Source organism: Corythoichthys intestinalis, chromosome 9, assembly GCF_030265065.1.
Source record: "Corythoichthys intestinalis isolate RoL2023-P3 chromosome 9, ASM3026506v1, whole genome shotgun sequence".
NCBI lineage: Eukaryota > Metazoa > Chordata > Actinopteri > Syngnathiformes > Syngnathidae > Corythoichthys > Corythoichthys intestinalis.
The window spans coordinates 16,726,866-16,744,418 of NC_080403.1; the positions used below are offsets into that span (position 1 = coordinate 16,726,866).

At 41.5% G+C, this 17,553-nt stretch overlaps 1 protein-coding gene across 3 annotated transcripts in view; it reads left to right on the top strand.

The window, feature by feature from the left end:
- LOC130921341 (dedicator of cytokinesis protein 3-like) overlaps positions 1 to 16,935 on the top strand; it is a 61,759-nt gene extending 44,824 nt beyond the window's left edge. For 2 of the 3 annotated variants that reach the window (XM_057845096.1, XM_057845099.1), the window contains exons 39-54: positions 2,478 to 2,564; positions 2,640 to 2,744; positions 2,877 to 3,018; positions 3,096 to 3,262; positions 3,393 to 3,479; positions 3,655 to 3,834; positions 8,351 to 8,434; positions 8,553 to 8,669; positions 8,926 to 9,002; positions 9,207 to 9,270; positions 9,453 to 9,513; positions 9,613 to 9,707; positions 12,041 to 12,116; positions 12,197 to 12,316; positions 12,528 to 12,598; positions 14,878 to 16,935. In XM_057845096.1, the coding sequence (XP_057701079.1) occupies positions 2,478 to 2,564; positions 2,640 to 2,744; positions 2,877 to 3,018; positions 3,096 to 3,262; positions 3,393 to 3,479; positions 3,655 to 3,834; positions 8,351 to 8,434; positions 8,553 to 8,669; positions 8,926 to 9,002; positions 9,207 to 9,270; positions 9,453 to 9,513; positions 9,613 to 9,707; positions 12,041 to 12,116; positions 12,197 to 12,316; positions 12,528 to 12,598; positions 14,878 to 15,354 (2,010 nt within the window). In that variant the 3' untranslated portion in view covers positions 15,355 to 16,935. The remainder of the gene's footprint in view (positions 1 to 2,477; positions 2,565 to 2,639; positions 2,745 to 2,876; positions 3,019 to 3,095; positions 3,263 to 3,392; positions 3,480 to 3,654; positions 3,835 to 8,350; positions 8,435 to 8,552; positions 8,670 to 8,925; positions 9,003 to 9,206; positions 9,271 to 9,452; positions 9,514 to 9,612; positions 9,708 to 12,040; positions 12,117 to 12,196; positions 12,317 to 12,527; positions 12,599 to 14,877) is intronic. The other variant, XM_057845098.1, reaches the window with a different exon arrangement.
- The last annotated feature ends 618 nt before the right edge of the window (positions 16,936 to 17,553 follow it).

Below are 17,553 nucleotides of genomic sequence, written 5' to 3' on the forward strand. Positions count from 1 at the left end.
CAAAGATTGAAGATGTGGACCATGAAACGCCAGAGAGCACTACCAAAATGGTGAGCGGAGTTTCAGTTTGTCCCACTAAAGACGCTAACTGTACATCAGAGCCACAGCCGGGCATACCGTATTCAGTCGACGACGTCCTTGGCCGAAAGCATAGCTGTCCTAAGCATTTTGATATAGAATTCCCCTAAAAACTGATGGGAAACCAAAAACACTCATTTTCAATGTATGATTAATAACCCTAACCCTATTGAGTCAAAAACGATGCCATATTCTGTTTTGCCTGCCTATGCAAAAATCGGCGTCTACATCTCCCAAAAAAACATACGCTCACACACCCACATAGCTGGGATGCCTTTATTAACGCGCATGGGCTAAGCTACTAACCAAGCATATATCTTGTAAGATAATTTTATTGCTCACACCGCGTTTTGGGGTCATCGACATGTTTTGCCCCCCCGCCACAAAATTCGAACTCCACCAATGGTTTAAACCTCCAAAATTACAAGTGGCTGTGCTTTTTATTTTATTTTATTTTTTTTTTTACATCAGTCATAGCCATGCACGTTTTCTCTTGAACACTTCAAACTCAGGTGGGGGTTGAGGGCACAATCTTTCAAAGTTCATACTCCAGAACTTTCAGTAGGCCTATTGTCATTTCAATTGTGTTTTTATTTTGTGATTTACAGGTAATTATTTCATAGGCCTATTACCCGTATTGGCCCGAATATAAGACAGTGTTTTTTGCACTGAAATAAGACTGAAAAAGTGAGAGTCGTCTTATATTCGGGGTCTAGACATTATACCCATTCACGACGCTAGATGGAGCCAGATATCATTGAAGCGAATGCTGAACTTGAGGAGTAATGTTCTGTCATGTCGGATCTTAGCTACTCTCAAGTTTAACAAGTTTGCATTATTTTATTGCAATGTTTTTCCTTATTCAGATTTGTTTCAAGACTACAGTTACAGTTAGACCTCACTTTGATGGTTAATGCAGTTATTATTGTATATTATATATTATATTATATATTGTGATCGATCGGGTCCGATCACGTCATTTTCAAAGTATCGGAATTGGCAAAAAATATCGGCAATGCCTTTTTTTAAATATATATATATATTTTAATTAAATCGTTTTCTAATTGTATTTAACGTTACAAACATAATATGTTACACTCATCCAGAGTCTTTAGTTTAGGCTTAAGGTAGGGTTATCAAATTGATCCCGATAACGGCGGTAATTAATTTTTTAAAAAAATGTATCACGTTAAAATATTTAACGCAATTAATGCATGCGCTGCATGACCCACCCACGTAATGACGCGCTCAATCTGTAATGGCGCCGTTTTACCTATATAGAGAGATAAAAGGCAGTGTAAAATGAGTAAAGTGAAATTTGGCAGCCTTTGGAGCCTTTTTTTAATTGGTTTAAGCCTTACATTCCCTCTCCCTACGATTAGAAATATCATGAGAAGCAATGTGGGGAAGCAAGGTAGCAAATTATCTTTTTCTTAAGACCTTATATTATTTCCCAACGCAGAGAAGATATATCAATTGATAGCACTACGCACAGTCATGGTTCCACTTCCCATCATGCATTGGGCATGGCTACAGTATCATTTACTGAAAGCCCAACAAATACACTAGATGGCAATATTTAGTCACAAAATACAAAGTCACAAGTCTCTCTATCCGTGGATCCCTCTCGCAGAAAGAATGTTAATAGTGTAAATGCCATCTTGAGGATTTATTGTCATAATAAACAAATACAGTACTTATGTACTGTATGTTGAATGTATATATTCGTCCGAGTTTTATTCATTTTTTTCTTAATGCATTGCCAAAATGTATATGATCGGGAAAAATTATCGAGAATGATTGGAATTTAATTGGGAGCAAAAAAAAGCAATCGGATCGGGAAATATCGGGATCGGCAGATACTCAAACTAAAACGATCGGGATCGGATTGGGAGCAAAAAAACATGATCGAAACAACCCTAGTTATAATCATTTGTTTCAGATGTACTGTAATTATTTTTTGTATAAATATTAATTTGGTGTTCAAAAAGTCTTTTTACAAACTTGAGTCTTGAAAAAGAGGGGGTCGTCTTATAATCAGGGCCGTCTTATATTCGGGCCAATACGGTATCTTTTAAAATCCCCATGATTGTTGTTCTGCTTTAGTTTTGAACTGTAAATGGACTACTGCTCATTTCTTTTTTACCTTGAAGTAAAAATGCTGAATCAACAAAGTGCATAATCAATGCCTACTACTCATTGGTCCCTGTGTCTAGGCTAGATGGTCAAAAAGGCCGTCCACCTTGCCGGTGGTCCCTTGGTCTGAGTCGTACCATTCTATGATACAATAAAGTTGTCAACTATCCTTTCAAGTGTCTCTCTACAGTTACGTTTCAAAGTGTTCAACCAGAAGTTTAAGTAGTCTTTATCTGTGTGTGTATGTGTGTGGGTGTGTTGAGTGTTGGGAGTTTGGGATTCCTCTGTGCAGGGAATTGGCCTTCCAGTACGAATCCTTGTACGACTACCAGAGTCTCAGCTGGATTAGGGTAGGTATGAAAAAGACGGGACGAATTCGGCGTGCCGTTCTGATAAACGTTGTCTTCTTGTGCATTTGAATGCAGAAACTGGAGGCGGCATATTTTGATCACATCATGGAACAACAACGTCTGGAACCGGAATTCTTCAGGGTGGGATTCTACGGAAGAAAATTTCCCTTCTTCCTCAGGGTTAGTTAACCCTTATTCACAATTGTGCTTAGCAGTTGAAGAATGAAGACTTTAGAAGCACGTAAGACCGAACCTGCTCTCTGAGACATGTGCAAATGTTAAGTCTTGGACTTTTGGCTTCATTCCCACCAGAACAAAGAATTTGTGTGTCGCGGTCACGACTATGAAAGACTTGAGGCCTTTCAGCAAAGGATGCTGGGAGAGTTCCCCCAAGCCATCGCCATGCAGCATCCAAACCAGCCTGATGAAGCCATTCTTCAGTGTGATGCTCAATGTATCCTGCTTGTACGTGTGCGCGCAAGCGATGCATGCTGCTTCTTGCGGGCGTTTTCTTTGACGAGCAGCGCCCAGACCTTCAGATTTACGCCGTCACACCAGTTCCCGAAGCAGTCGCCATCCTACAGTCGGACAGAGTCCCTGACAGAATCAAGAGCTTTTACCGCGTCAACAACGTTCGCCGTTTCCGTCACGACCGACCTTTCCATAAAGGACCCAAAGATCGGGACAATGAGTTCAAGGTTATAAAATATATGGAATTTACACATTGTATTGATGTCAAAGTTCAGGTGTGTCATTCTTCAAAAATGGATGTCATCATTTATCAAAGGGTAAGCACTATCCATCACTTTGTTGCGAAATGTCTTCCAGAGTCTTTGGATTGAGAGGACAACTTTGATCCTTGCCCATCCTTTACCCGGAATTTCACGCTGGTTTGAGGTGGAAAAGAGAGAACTGGTGAGAGACTGACTGACAGAATGATTGAATGATGTGCACACGTTGAAATGTATAGTGGTCCTCAACAGGAAATTGGAAGTTCACGGCCAAGTTTTTTTTTTTTGTGTGTTCAGTGTTGATCAGGAGCAAATGTTTGTGTGGTATTCGATCCTAACTGTCAACTTAACCCTTCCAGGTGGAGGTGAGTCCGTTAGAAAATGCCATCAGTGTGGTGGAGAACAAGAATCAGGAACTGCGCACCTTGATCAGTCGCTATCAGCTCAAGCAGCCGCACAACAACATCAACCTTCTCAGCATGACGCTCAACGGGGTCGTCGACGCCGCCGTCAATGGCGGCATTGCCAGATACCAGGAGGTACTAGCAATATTTTCTTTCAAAGACAAAGATGCCTTTAGCATCGTGTACATTATATATAGGTAGATTAGTCCCCCCAGGAATCCATGATTGCCAAATTTACGGTAGTTTTGAACACCATCAGTGGTAATCAAAAGAATGTCAGGCAAATTGCAAATGCCAAAAAGAAAAGAAAGAAAGAAAGTAAACCTCAACCATGAGAGACAGAATGTGGAAAAAAACAGAAAATCACATTGTTTGATTTTTAAAGAATTTATTTCCAAATTAGAGTGGAAAATAAGTATTTGGTCACCTACAAACAAGCAAGATTTCTGGCTGTCAAAGAGGTCTAACTTCTTCTAACGAGTTCTAATGAGGCTCCACTCGTTACCTGTATTAAAAGGTATAAAAGACACCTGTCAGTCACACTCCAAACTCCACTATGGCCAAGACCAAAGAGCTGTCGAAGGACACCATTAACAAAATTGTATTGAATCTGCAATAGGTAAAACGCTTGGTGTAAAGAAATCAACCGTGGGAGCAATTATTAGAAAATGGAAGACATACAAGACCACTGATAATCTCCCTCGATCTGGGGCTCCATGCAAGATCTCACCCCTTGGCGTCAAAATGATAAAAAGAACGGTGAGAGAAAATTTCCAGAACCACACGGGGAGACCTAGTGAATGACCTACAGAGAGCTGGGACCACAGTAACAAAGGCTACTATCAGTAACACAATGCGCCGCCTGGGACTCAAATCCTGTACTGCCAGACGTGTCCCCCTGCTGAAGCCAGTACACGTCCAGGCCCGTCTGCGGTTCGCTAGAGAGCATTTGGATGATCCAGAAGAGGACTGGGAGAATGTGTTATGGTCAGATGAAACCAAAATAGAACTTTTTGGTAGAAACACAGGTTCTCGTGTTTGGAGGAGAAAGAATACTCAATTGCATCCAAAGAACACCATACCCACTGTGAAGCATGGGGGTGGAAACATCATGCTTTGGGGCGGTTTTTCTGCATAGGGCGACTGATCTGTGTAAAGGAAAGAGTGAATGGGGCCATGTATCGAGAGATTTTGAGTGAAAATCTCCTTCCATCAGCAAGGTCATTGAAGATGAGACGCGGCTGGGTCTTTCAGCATGACAATGATCCCAAACACACAGCCATCGCAACAAAGGAGTGGTTTCGTAAGAAGCATTTCAAGGTCCTGGAGTGGCCTAGCCAGTTTCCAGATCTCAACCCCATAGAAAATCTGTGGAGGGAGTTGAAAGTCTGTGTAGCCCAACGACAGCCTCAAAACATCACTGCTCTAGAAGAGATCTGCATGGAGGAATGGGCCAAAATACCAGCAACAGTGTGTGAAAAGCTTGTGAAGAGTTACAGAAAATGTTTGGCCTCCGTTATTGCCAACAAAGGGCACATAACAAAGTATTGAGATGAACTTTTGGTATTGACCAAATACTTATTTTCCAACATGATTTGCAAATAAATTCTTTAAAAATCCAACAATGTGATTTTCTGGTATTTTTTACCACATTCTGTCTCTCATGGTTGAGGTTTACCCATGTTGACAATTACAGGCCTCTTTCAAGTGGGAGAACTTGCACAATTAGTGGTTGACTAAATACTTATTTTTCCCACTGTACAGTATTTGATGTGAAAGACGATATAGAATGGATCACGTAATAACTAGGGCTGTCAAACGATTAAAATTTTTAATCGAGTTAATTACAGCTTAAAAATTAATTAATCGCAATTAATCGCAATTCAAACCATCTATAAAATATGCCATATTTTTCTGTAAATTATATATATATTCTGTAAAATAATTTGTTGGAATGGAAAGATAAGACACAAGATGGATATATACATTCAACATACGGTACATAAGGACTGTAGTGGGCATTTCACTCTACTGTCATTTAAAACTGTCTATGCTGTCCTCACTCCGAAGCGTCTACTTTTTCCAAAGCTAGACAGCTAGTGAACGACACCTTAATAATCAGACTTCTTCCTTTTTCATCTGATTTATTAATAAAATGGCCTCAAACCACTGTCCTCTTTAGACCGTAGTGAAACTACAAAAAAAAAAAGTACACAAGCATTGCATTAGCAACAACGTTAGCTTAGCACGCTATACAGGTTCACTAAACATAAACAAAAAGCGTCTCACACAAAAAATATAACATTTCGCTTACTAACATAATATGTACATTCTTTACAACAACCATACTTACGGACAAATCTTGTCCGAGGATCATATAAGCACAACATTACAACGTAGGCGTCAGCCCGAGACGTCGTGCAGCCATTTTGAACTGGCAAGAAAGCAATAAACCATGTCGCAAAGCGACCACAAGAGTTCGCTGTTAGACAGCACAAAAAACCTTGCTGTAAAACTTACCAAAAGGCAGAATACTGTCTGAGCGGGACATGTGCATTAATTGCGTCAAATATTTTAACGTGATTAATTTAAAAAATTAATTACCGCGCGTTAACGCGATAATTTTGACAGCCCTAGTAATAATAGTATAGAATTACGTTAAAGTACCTGAGTTACTAACTCAATTACTTTTTGGGAGAAGTAATTTGTAACTGTAATTAATTACTTTTTTAAAGTAAGATTAACAACACTGGCAGTGACGTCACATGGTTACACTGCCGGGTTTCCAGAGTATAACTCTAGCGACATAAACATGGCATCTGTTCAACCTTTTCAGTTTGAACCCGAGAGGAATATTAGTGAGCATGACAGCACTGTCGATATTCCACAAAATGAGCAGCAAAAGCAAAATGAACAGGAAAGACAGAATGAGACGAGAGTAGGAAAAAAAACGGTGTTCTGGCAAAATGTGTCAAGGCAGGAGCTATTGATAGAACTGACAGTTCCCTGGGAGGAGCGTATAGAGGAGGCGAATGAGTGGAAGTGGTCAAAGTACCAGGAGCTCATTGAGCAATACCAGAGAGAAGGCTGGAAGGCACACTGTGAGCCCATTGAAGTGGAGTGTAGAGGGTTTGTGGGCCGCTCACTATGCAAGGTGATCGGACTTCTGGGCATCACAGGCGCTAAGAAAAGGAAGACCATCAAGACCACCATGGAGGCAGCAGAGAGAGCCTCTAAGGAGGAGCGAGCTGTGGGCCAATGCAACTGAGACACAAGCCGGGGTCTGATCAACCCTGGTTGGGTCACCTGAGTGAGGGGGTATGATGTTGGAAGACCCGAAAACCCCGTTGATCTCAGGCATATCACTGATGATGTGTCCCAGTGCATACTAGGATGTACAGTATTTTATAATCAGAAAAAGTCATCCACTAGAAATTGTTGTATCACGTTAACTGCGAACATTATTATCCATTAAAGATGGTTGTAGCCCTGATGTTAGCCGCTAACTGCATGCTGCAGCCAGAGTCCTCACAAATACAAGGAAACTGGACCACATAACACCCGTTTTGAAATTGTTACACTGGCTTCCAGTGAGTCAAAGGATAGACTATAAAATACTACTGCTTGTCTACAAAACACTTAATGGCCTTGGACCAAAATACATGCTTGATTTGTTAGATTCCTATGAAACATCTAGACCCCTAAGGTCGTCTGGAACCGGTCTCCTGTATGTTCCAAGAACAATAACCAGGCAGGGTGAGGCAGTATTTAGTTATTATGCTCCTCACCTCTGGAACAAGTTACCTGAAGGTCTGAATTATGCTCAAACTGTTAGCTCGTTTAAATCAGAGCTAAAAACGCTTTTGTTTAGCACTGCATATCCATAGCTGCCTATATATTTCAATCTATTTACTTTCTATTCTTGTTGTGCTTATCTCCATTGCTGATTGCAATTATTATTATTATTAGTAGTAGTAGTATTTGTTTTATTTATTTATTATTTTTTTTTTATTGTTTTATTCTATCCGTGATTAAATGTGGATTTTTATGTATAATTTTATTTCCTATTTCGGTTGTCTTTGTTTTTACGTTCTAATGACTTTAATGTGATTTTTATGATCTTCATGTGATGTAGAGCACTTTGAATTGCCTTGTGTTGAATTTTGCTATATGAATAAATTTGCCTTGCTTCACGTTAGCCAGTCAAACTTAAGTGTGTTCTCGCTTCTGCTGTAAGCAGGGTTTAATGTCTGCAGCCCAATCGCACCGTAAATCCAGCACAGTTCAATAAAAAATAGCCTGAATTACAACCTCCCGTTCAAGATAAGATGTTTCCTTTGTACAACTCTGTGTATATTTTTGTGTGACAATATTAACATTCATTTACATTTTACAGTGTTTTAGTTTTGCATTAATTTGCTTCATAATCGGTTGATTTAGGTTGTTTTTTAAACGCTTGCCGCAAAACAACCTTCAAGCTGCAGAATCAAGAATTGCTCTCTGCAGAATTCAGGATTAGCTATCCTCCGCTGAATCATCACATTTTCGCCGCTGATTCCTGAGGGGGACTGATAGATGAACAATAGTAAAGAAAAGTGTCATGATTTGAATCTGTGTGGCTTGGTCCTCTTTGATTGTCTGTGATCATCAGGCTTTCTTTGGCAAAGATTACGTCGACAGCCACCCTCAGGACAGCGACAAGATCGCGCAGCTGAAACATCTGATGCAAGAGCAGGTGAGAAGGAAAAAAAAGTGCATCAAGTCCAAGTCTTGAGTTGTGTTGGACTGACGTGCCGTGCATGGCTGGAACAAAAGTCCCACGTGTGATGTGGCCAAATCTGCTTTTGTTTCAGCTTCACATCCTGGCGGTTGGCCTGGCTGTGCACGACAAGCTGGTGCATCCTGAAATGCGTCCCCTGCACAAGAAGCTGATGGATCACTTCCAGGTGATGAAGAGTAGCCTCTGCCAAGTAAGAATGTCTGACACACAAAAATGACATCTTGCCATCTCAGCATCTAAACACTTGACAACTTCGCTTTGCATTGAAGTGTCACATTCCAATTACGCAGAAGCACTTTACTGCGGTTCAGGGTCGGAGCGGTTCCATTATTTAGCGAGTGTTGATAAGCATTCAGATGTTCGAGGCAGATGAGAACTTGATTATAAGGTCAACTTGCCACTTCTCCCGCTAACTTTCTGGTTTGTGTGACGTTGTGGTACGGCAGGGCCTGTGCGCTTCTGACCAAGCAAACCCCAGCAGAGGGACGGCCAGTCCCGAGAGCTTCAAAGTGCACCGACGCAGGTTAAAGTTGTCCGCGAACGGCATTCACCACAGTCATGCAGTCACATTTGCCCGTCAACCTTTCTGGTTTATTCTGTACCTCAATAATTTCGCTTCTCTGTTTCCTCGTTTTCTCCCTTCCTTTTATTTGAGTTGCTCCACCATTTTTCTTCTTCTCGCTCCTCCTAACTTGCCTTTTTTGTCTCGTCCTATATCCATCTCCAGCGAGGCGGGAAATGTGGGAAACCTGCTCATCCTGGCTGACACCGAAGAGTTCTACGGTGTTCAGGTCAGGAAAAACAGAAGTCTGTAAAAAACAGCATTCATGAAATGGTGGAAAACGAATGTTTTCACATTGCTCAAATGAATAATAAAACGAAACAGGATTTGGTTTGCGTTTGAGCTCTTTTGATGGAAAAATGGCAACAAAATCTTGACTTTCTTTGTTTTTTCTAAAATATTTGGTTGCAGGCAACACGGTCCTCCACAGTACCCTCTCACTTCATCAGCTCGGCTTTGTCGACACACAAAGGTCGATACTTTGGAAATGGAAAAACAGGCTTTTCATTGTTGGGGTTTGATTTCTGTAAACTATCTTCATCTCCTTCCTCTTGTTGTTTTTTCGTGGCAGAAAAAAGAAACAACAGAGAACTGTTGATGCTGTTGCCACCGCAGCGAGAGCGGCCAAACAGCTTCATGTACCAAAACTTCATTGAGGGCGGACAGGTCAGCAGTTATTCTCTGTATTCCTAACTCAGTACTGTACTGTCAAACAAAGTACAGTGGTAGAACAGAATATAGTCACCCCTCACTCCCCCAAAAAATGTCAATTGTCATGAAAAAGTAAAAGCATACAAGAAATACACTCCCAAGTAAGATCTCTAAATACTTAAAAGGCTCACTGTGAAGTTAGGCATGTGCCGGTTACCGGTTTCAAGGTTTACCGTGGTTTGAAAACGTCATGGTTTCAAAACCACTAAAATTTTCCGTCATACCGTAGTACGGTATGAAGGAATTCGGCCCCCTGACCAAGCCGCGGAAACAGCAACAGCCGAATGAAATGGTGTTCCGCTGGCACCGCTCCTGCAAGTCGGCCGGGAGGGGCCAAAATGCCGCGCGTTCACTCCGGTGTTAACCCTTTGTGCTGACTCCATTTTGAACGGTTTAAAAGAAGCTCACCGAAAACAGGTTGACAATTTATTCGTCAACAATGGTCAAAAACAGGGCAAAAACAGACGACGAAGAAACAATGCTGGATCCAGGGTCGGCAAAACAACGGCTACATAGGAATGTTCCCGGGAGTCGACAGTTGTTATCTAAATGTTCAGTCCTTTTGAAAGCTGTGGTGGAGTGGGCCGGGCGGAAGGCGTGCCGGGGTGTTGTCTTGGGATCATCCCTTTTTGGCAGGTTTGGGCGGTCAAGTTCGTGCGTCATCCTTCATGGCTGGGACGTGGTTGCCACGGCAACTGATGCATGTCTTGACGTCTCAGGCGCCGAGCTATCAACTTGTTATCCTGGTTGGGCGAGGGTGTTCTCCGATGTTACTTGTTTTAGGACAGAGCGCCCTGCTCTTTGTCCCGGAGTTCCCGGGAGAACTGATTGGGAGAGTTGGTGCGTCAGTCTTGCTCATGACGTCCACATTGAGCTTCTGTGATAAGATGGCGTTGTGTATCTTTTATGGCCTCTATTCTGCTTTTCATTAAACTATGGTGTAAGTGCTATTTATTTTATATTAGGTGTGTTAAAGTAATACAAACAGTCCTACAGTAAATATGAGAAATTATACTATTCCCTGATTGATTATATTACGTGTGTTAGAGTAATGCAAACAGTTAGACAATGCCTACGAGAAACGGTACCATCTCCTTCGTCCTGACCCCACCGTGGACTTGATGACGTTTTTTCTTCACTTATCAGTCGAGGGCTGATAAGCCGGTCAACTTTACTGTGTCAAATAGCATGTAGTATCATCTCCCTAACTGCTTTACTATAAGGAATGTGTTAGACTAATGTAGACAGTTATATGGTGTCTGCGAGAAAGGTACCTATTCCCTTCAGGTATTAGCTATTTTTTTATGTCCCAAAAATGGCTTGGAGCGGCAGCGCTCACCCCTCCGGTTGTTGCTGTGTCTGTCAGTGACACTATTCTGTCTGTGCTGTTGCCTAGAGTTGACACAATGGCTGAAAGTGGCAAAACTTCACTTGAGCTTTTACCCCCCTCAAAAAAAAAAAAGTCGCAAGTACTTCGGCTACTGAAAAGAAATAGACGGCTGCGCTAAAAGAGGAAGGACAGCCGACATGCAAGACATGTTTGCGGAGGGTGGTTGCAAGGGGAGAGGCAACACATCAAACATGATTTCACATTTACGTGACCATTATCTGTCATTTTACACAAAATTTAAGGTAAGTAGATGCTGTCATGAACGTTTTCCACCAGCTACTAGAGTTCAATCCAGCTTCTTTAGTGTGTCTAGCGATGGTAAAACAAATACTATAACGTAAGCTTGTTATTTTATTTATTTATTTTAACATTATATTCTTGTTCCAATTTGCATATCTGTTGTGAAAAATCAAAAATCCTCTTCAATGAAAAAAAACCCCATACATCTTAAAATAACACATTTTAGAGCTATAATTGCAATACTGTGATACCCTGAAACCGCAGTATTTTGTATAAGGTTACCAGACTTTCAAAATCTCATACCGGCACATGCCTATACAGTGAAGTATGCACTGTACAATATCCTCAAGCATGGCTAGCGAACTGTTGTCAAATCCAGAAGTTCACAGGTGACAAAGCCATTGTGGGCTGTGCTGTGTCAGGGTATAGAGATGCGTACAGGAGCCTAGTCAGTGACTTTGTTGCCTGGAGTCTTCAGCTTACCACCTCACTAAGGACGAAAATTAGGACGAACAGACTCAGAGACTCTTTTGTGCCCAGCAAAGGTCACAACACTGTATTTGGCAGGAGCGGGAGCAGGAAAAAAGTCACATGAATACTGTGGTGCTTGATTTCCTTGAATAAAATTTGTTCAATTTGCCACTCTTTCCTCCTTCAGAGAGTGTTTCTCCATCAGCTGACCGGTCCAACTTGTAAACCGTGCAGTGACCCCAACCTGTCATTCACCGACAAAGGTAGGTCGCTGGACTGTGACTACGTATGAGTGCTGGGGATGAAGCGGGCAAATATTACAGAGCTCGCTTTGCTTCTAAAGTTGTCACGAGCACGCCCAGCAGTTGGAGTTTGGACAGTGGTAGCCGAGAAGTCGTCCCCGGTCTGTCCACTGGCGATGTCGCGGCGCCTCCCGTTCCGCCGCGAAACGCCCCACCGCAAGGTAAATCTAAACTGAGTGTAAAGTGACCTTTATCTTATTTCTTTCCATCATTCATGAAACACTCAAAAGAAATCCAAGTACAAAAGGATTTGTCTGCTTTGAACAGCCTCGACCCCATCCTAATCCGACCCCCCACCCAGTCCTAGCTCTATCCTCATCATCGAGTTCCTTATTAGCTTTCCTCCTCATGTCCAACTGTTGCCCCCTGTAGGCCAACACCTGTCGATGCACTATGATGCGCTCCACCACAGCGAACTCCCTCCTGCTCTCCCCCTGAGAAAGGTACCTCATCCTCTTCTTCTTGACCCCCTCCTCCTATTCTTATGCTCCACCTCATTCCCATTTTCCCTCTATCCTTGAGCTCCCTACCTCCCAGGACCAGTTTGCCAAGAAAAGGTTGAGCATGTGTAACAGTCGCATTATATACAGTCATACAGTAGACTTCACTATCAGTTGATGAGACAACTCCTACAGACACTGCGCCGTGGCAGCTTTTACTGCGATAAACTCAAACACATGCTACGTTCTAACGCCAGATTTAGGTAAAAACTAAAAACAGGATGAAAGTTTAAGTGCATTCAAGCAGGCGTAAGTGTCTCAAGTGATTTCGTTGAGGATTCAAGGTAAATATTAAATAAAATAGCACCATGCATGCACTTTGAAGCCGTGTGAAAAAAATGAATGGAAAATTAACGTAAAGTGAATGATAACTGCCCGTTTTTTTGCTTTTAACCAAGAATCTAGATTGTTATATGTTGATATCTATAGAAATTCCGGGATTTAAGCATTTTTTTAAGCATTATTTACAAGAATTTTCCATTTAAAGGGGAAAGTTCAGGATTTTTGACATCAGGCTTAATCTTCTAGTTAGCGAGGGTTTAATTAGTTGGTGAAGTTGATTTCAACAAGTTCCGTGTAGTGTAGTGCGTGTAGTGTAGTGTGTTAGTTTCAAGGCCCTGGAGTGGCTAAGCTAGCGCGAGTCAATTGGACCATCCTAGCATGCCAATAAAAAACAACAATATGCACACATGGAAATCATCGATGATCCATGCAATCAATAGTGTTGGCTATGTTTTCAGGATAAAGTTATTTAAACTTTTCCTAAACTAAAAGTTACCAACCTCAGATCTGGAAGAAATATCATTGGAACGCCTCCACTATTTGATCGCTTATGAGATGGCAGGTTTTCTGGAGGTGAAATTGTCTTTTGATGGCCAAAATAAAAAACAACTTGTTGCTGATCTTTGCTGTTTACATTCCCTTGGAACGCTTTGAGTGGCTGAAGCACTCCCCTCAATTGTGGTCGTATTACGCATCTAAAAAATATAGTCCTGCAGAATGAAATGAATAACGGCAGTTTGGTGTGACATTGTTTTGGCCGCGTTGGTATTTTGGAACAATGATCTGTGATTTAAATTCATTTGACTATGTTGGTTCTGTTCATAGATCTGTATCGTATTTTTATTGGCATGCTAGGAAGGTACCATTGACTCGCGCTAGCTTAACCACTCTGGAGCCCTGAAACTGACAAATAACTTGCAAACTGCACGGAATTTGTTGAAATCAACTCCACCAACTAATTAAACCCATGCTAGCTTGAAGATTAAGCCTATTGTCAAAAATTCTGAACTACCGCTTTAAAAAAGCTCTTTGTTTTATGATGGCTGCCATGTTGGATTTTGTATCCATACACAATAGCGGAACTTTACATTCAAATAATCAGGTAATTTTGGACCACCTCCCCGTTTTTTGGCCAAAAACTAGTAATTTAGACATTTCTGCGTCCATACAAAAAAATTGGCTTTTGTGTGTTTTATTTTATGTAACATTTTAATCTAAAAAGGACGAGGGCCAGATAGCCGGCAAGACGTGCTGAGGCAATAGTGACATTGGAATTCAACCTAAATACGTTGTGATTGTATATAGAAAGATGCAAAACTTGCTGTTGTTGAGTAAAATTAAGATGATTCTTCATGCTTTCCTCAAGTATTAAGTTTCTGATGTGAAAAGTAAGTGATTTATTAGCTGTTGAAAACTTCAACTGTCAAAATTACACTAAATAAAAAAAACTAAGTCACTTTTTCGGGCAAAAACTTATATGATATGTTAAATATTGCTATTGGTCCTGAAAATATAGGTGATAATCTCTGTTTTTAGTGATTTTTGTGCATCTAGCGTAAAATCTGAGAATTTTACAGTTAAAAAAGTTTTGTTATACTTACCGTATATAATCGGGATTTTATTCAGGAACGACTTTGAATTTTTTTATGCCTCTGCTCATGGAGACTCATAAATGCCTAAGGAAGGTGCCTGTTATGGTTTTAGGTCTCTAGCGGCTATGATTTTGAAAATATTTTGAATTTTAAGTATTTGAAAATAGGCCCCCTATGGAGCGGCCCCGCGCCCCGTTTCCAGTCAACTGATAGTGACGTCTATGATACAGTACTTGAATGGGAAACCAGTGGGAACAAACAGTGTGACCCCGGGTGCTTCGAATCCATTGTTCGTTTTTGAAAGGGTTTTTATTTTCTGCAAAAGGTGGCAATTATTTGTCCTTTCAGTCTCGCCCGCAGTATACACTTGCCTCGCCCACCGGTCTGGCGAGCATCCCGAATGGCACTAACTATGCCTCGTTGGACGGCGGGGGCTCTGGGGTCTGGTCTCCAAACCAAAGTAACTCAACAGACGCCTCTGAGTCAGCCGGCAACCGCACCAAGCGGGGGGACCCCTTCTCGCCTTTCCAGCGGCTATGTTACAATGTCTCGGACCTGCCGTTTCCGAGCCCCTCCACTCCCTGGCCTCGGCGCTCGGGCGAAGGACGCCCTCCGCGCTGCCGGCATCTCCACTACATCCCCGTGCACTCGCCTCTGGACCGGCCCTCCGAACCACCCCCCGCCATGCCTTCTGTTAGAGAAGGACTCGTCCCAGAGGAAAACCACTGCGTACACATGCCAGGTCACGGGTCACGACCGCCTATTGCTGTCATCGAGCGGGACCAAGCCAGAGCGCCGTGGACATGTGGCATCACTCAGGAGTGACGTCATCTGCTCTTGTCTGAAAAGTGCTGTTTTGCGCCACCGCTGACGATTGGCGAATATAGCCCCCCTCACTACAATGCATTGGATGAGATCAGCTAAAATAACCTTCCAGATTTCTTTGCCACATATGTGTATCTGTTTGTGGAGGATCAGGGTAAATATTTATTGGGAAGTCAAGATTTTTTAGCGCCGTGCACGCCGTGGTGAATAAAAATCTTTAACCTGTAGGATCTCGGTCTCGTGTTCGGACGGACTTTTTCCTGTGCCCAGAACTGAGCACGGCTAGCTGGACCCTGGTGCCCTCGGACCGACTTTCCATCATCTGCCAGAAATAGCGGCTGATTGACTGCTTCAGCAGTGCTAGGTGATTGGAAAAAGGAAGAGAATCATAAAAAGGAAATCAGTTAAGACAATACTGTACTAAGAGTGGATGGGACTCCTCTTCAGCCCTGGAATTTCATGCCACAGACTGGCCCACTTTATATCATGATGTACTGTATTAGAATAATGTAATTGTCACATACATGTTATGTACCATGTTCTCTAAAGCCCTGTGATTCCCCTTTAAAAACAAACAAAAAAATCCAATTCAGTGCAGGTATTGGTTGTTTCACACTATGGATTAATATTTCAACTTGAATGCAGATCACCACCATTATTCTTTGCAAAATAATATCCTTTTCAACAAATTAAAAAAAATATGTAAAATAATACATGAAAAAAATAAAAGTATTGAAAGCACTCCGATGTTTTTCCTACACTGCAGCAAAATGTGCAAAAAATTAGTAGTGATGTAGCTAAAAGCTGCTATTTCACAAATAGACTATATGAATGTCCTTTTCTGCAACAGCAATCTAAAGTCTATGCATCACCCTAATTTGAACCCACTAGGCTGGAAGCACCTTGTATAGCAGCAGCACCATTGGTGTATAAATTAGTACATGAACGGTTGAATGCATGCTAATGTAAAGCGCTTTGGGTATAGTAAAAAAACAAAAAACTAGATAAATGCCCTTTAAAAGTACTTTTAATTTACCATCAAATACCTAGCAAATTAATGCTCACAGATACCTAATTCTTAAACATAAACATATGTAGTTTCAAAGAAACATGGCTAACCCTAAAAAATTGATAAATAGCTGAGCAGTGCACTGGTCTCTGCAACTTTATTTTCGTATCATTGATCAAAAACAAGAGAATTTTTTTTCTCAGTGTACATGAGCATGAAGTTTCTCATGAATCAAAGTGAGAAAGAATCTTTGTGTGGGCATACAAAAGAGCACTATATGCAAGAAATGAGTCACTAAGTGATATGAACAGGCCAGTATGGTGACAGTTGATGAACACCGACAGATCCTCGATATATGATAACGGACCGACAGAACGTTCTAAACTGACATCATGCCCGGCTGAAGCTGACAGAAGATAATCAGCGTTGCACCGACAACAAGAACCACAAACTCTTTTGCCCAATCTGATGACACACCTGGTCAACACCTGGACTGCCCACCCAATCCGACTCCCTGCCTCCCGGCACCTCCAAAACGCTGAACATTTCTGTCAGAAGTCGGCCTTTCTCTGGAATCTGGATGCCTTGGAGCCTGCTGCTAGAATGGGACCTTTGGCCCAGTTTTCTCTCTGTTTTCCTGACAATTTTCCTTGTTGAAAACTTGAAAGGGTAAATGGATTGTTTGTCAGCCACCGTCAATGGCAGCCATCGAGTTAATATTTCGAAATAAATACATTTAAAAAACCCAATCTTTTTAAAAATCTGATTCCACTCCTGTTTAACAAAGAAAGTGGAAGAATTTCAAGTTTTCAACACCTGTGTTAGGCTAACCCTTACCTGTGGGGAAGAAATCTCCAGTGTTGTTTTTGGCAGCCAATTTAATTTTCGTCTTAGTATTTTGGACGAAAATACTTATTATTAATCTTAGTCAAATTTAGTTATTTCAAAATGTGTTAGTCTTCATCTGGTTTTAGACAACAATTCTCAAAATTGAGGAAGAGGGCTCTGCAACGTGTACGGAGGAAGGAGTCCTCTTCACTATACAGCCGTACTATTTTATGAGAATGACTAAGGATTCAGTTGATTTTGCAGATTAATACGTTTATTTTTCGCATTACGCCAGCCAAACGGCTGCAGAAAAATCTTGCTGTACGAGGGAGAGGCGTGTGTGCCTTTTTGGGATTTCAAAA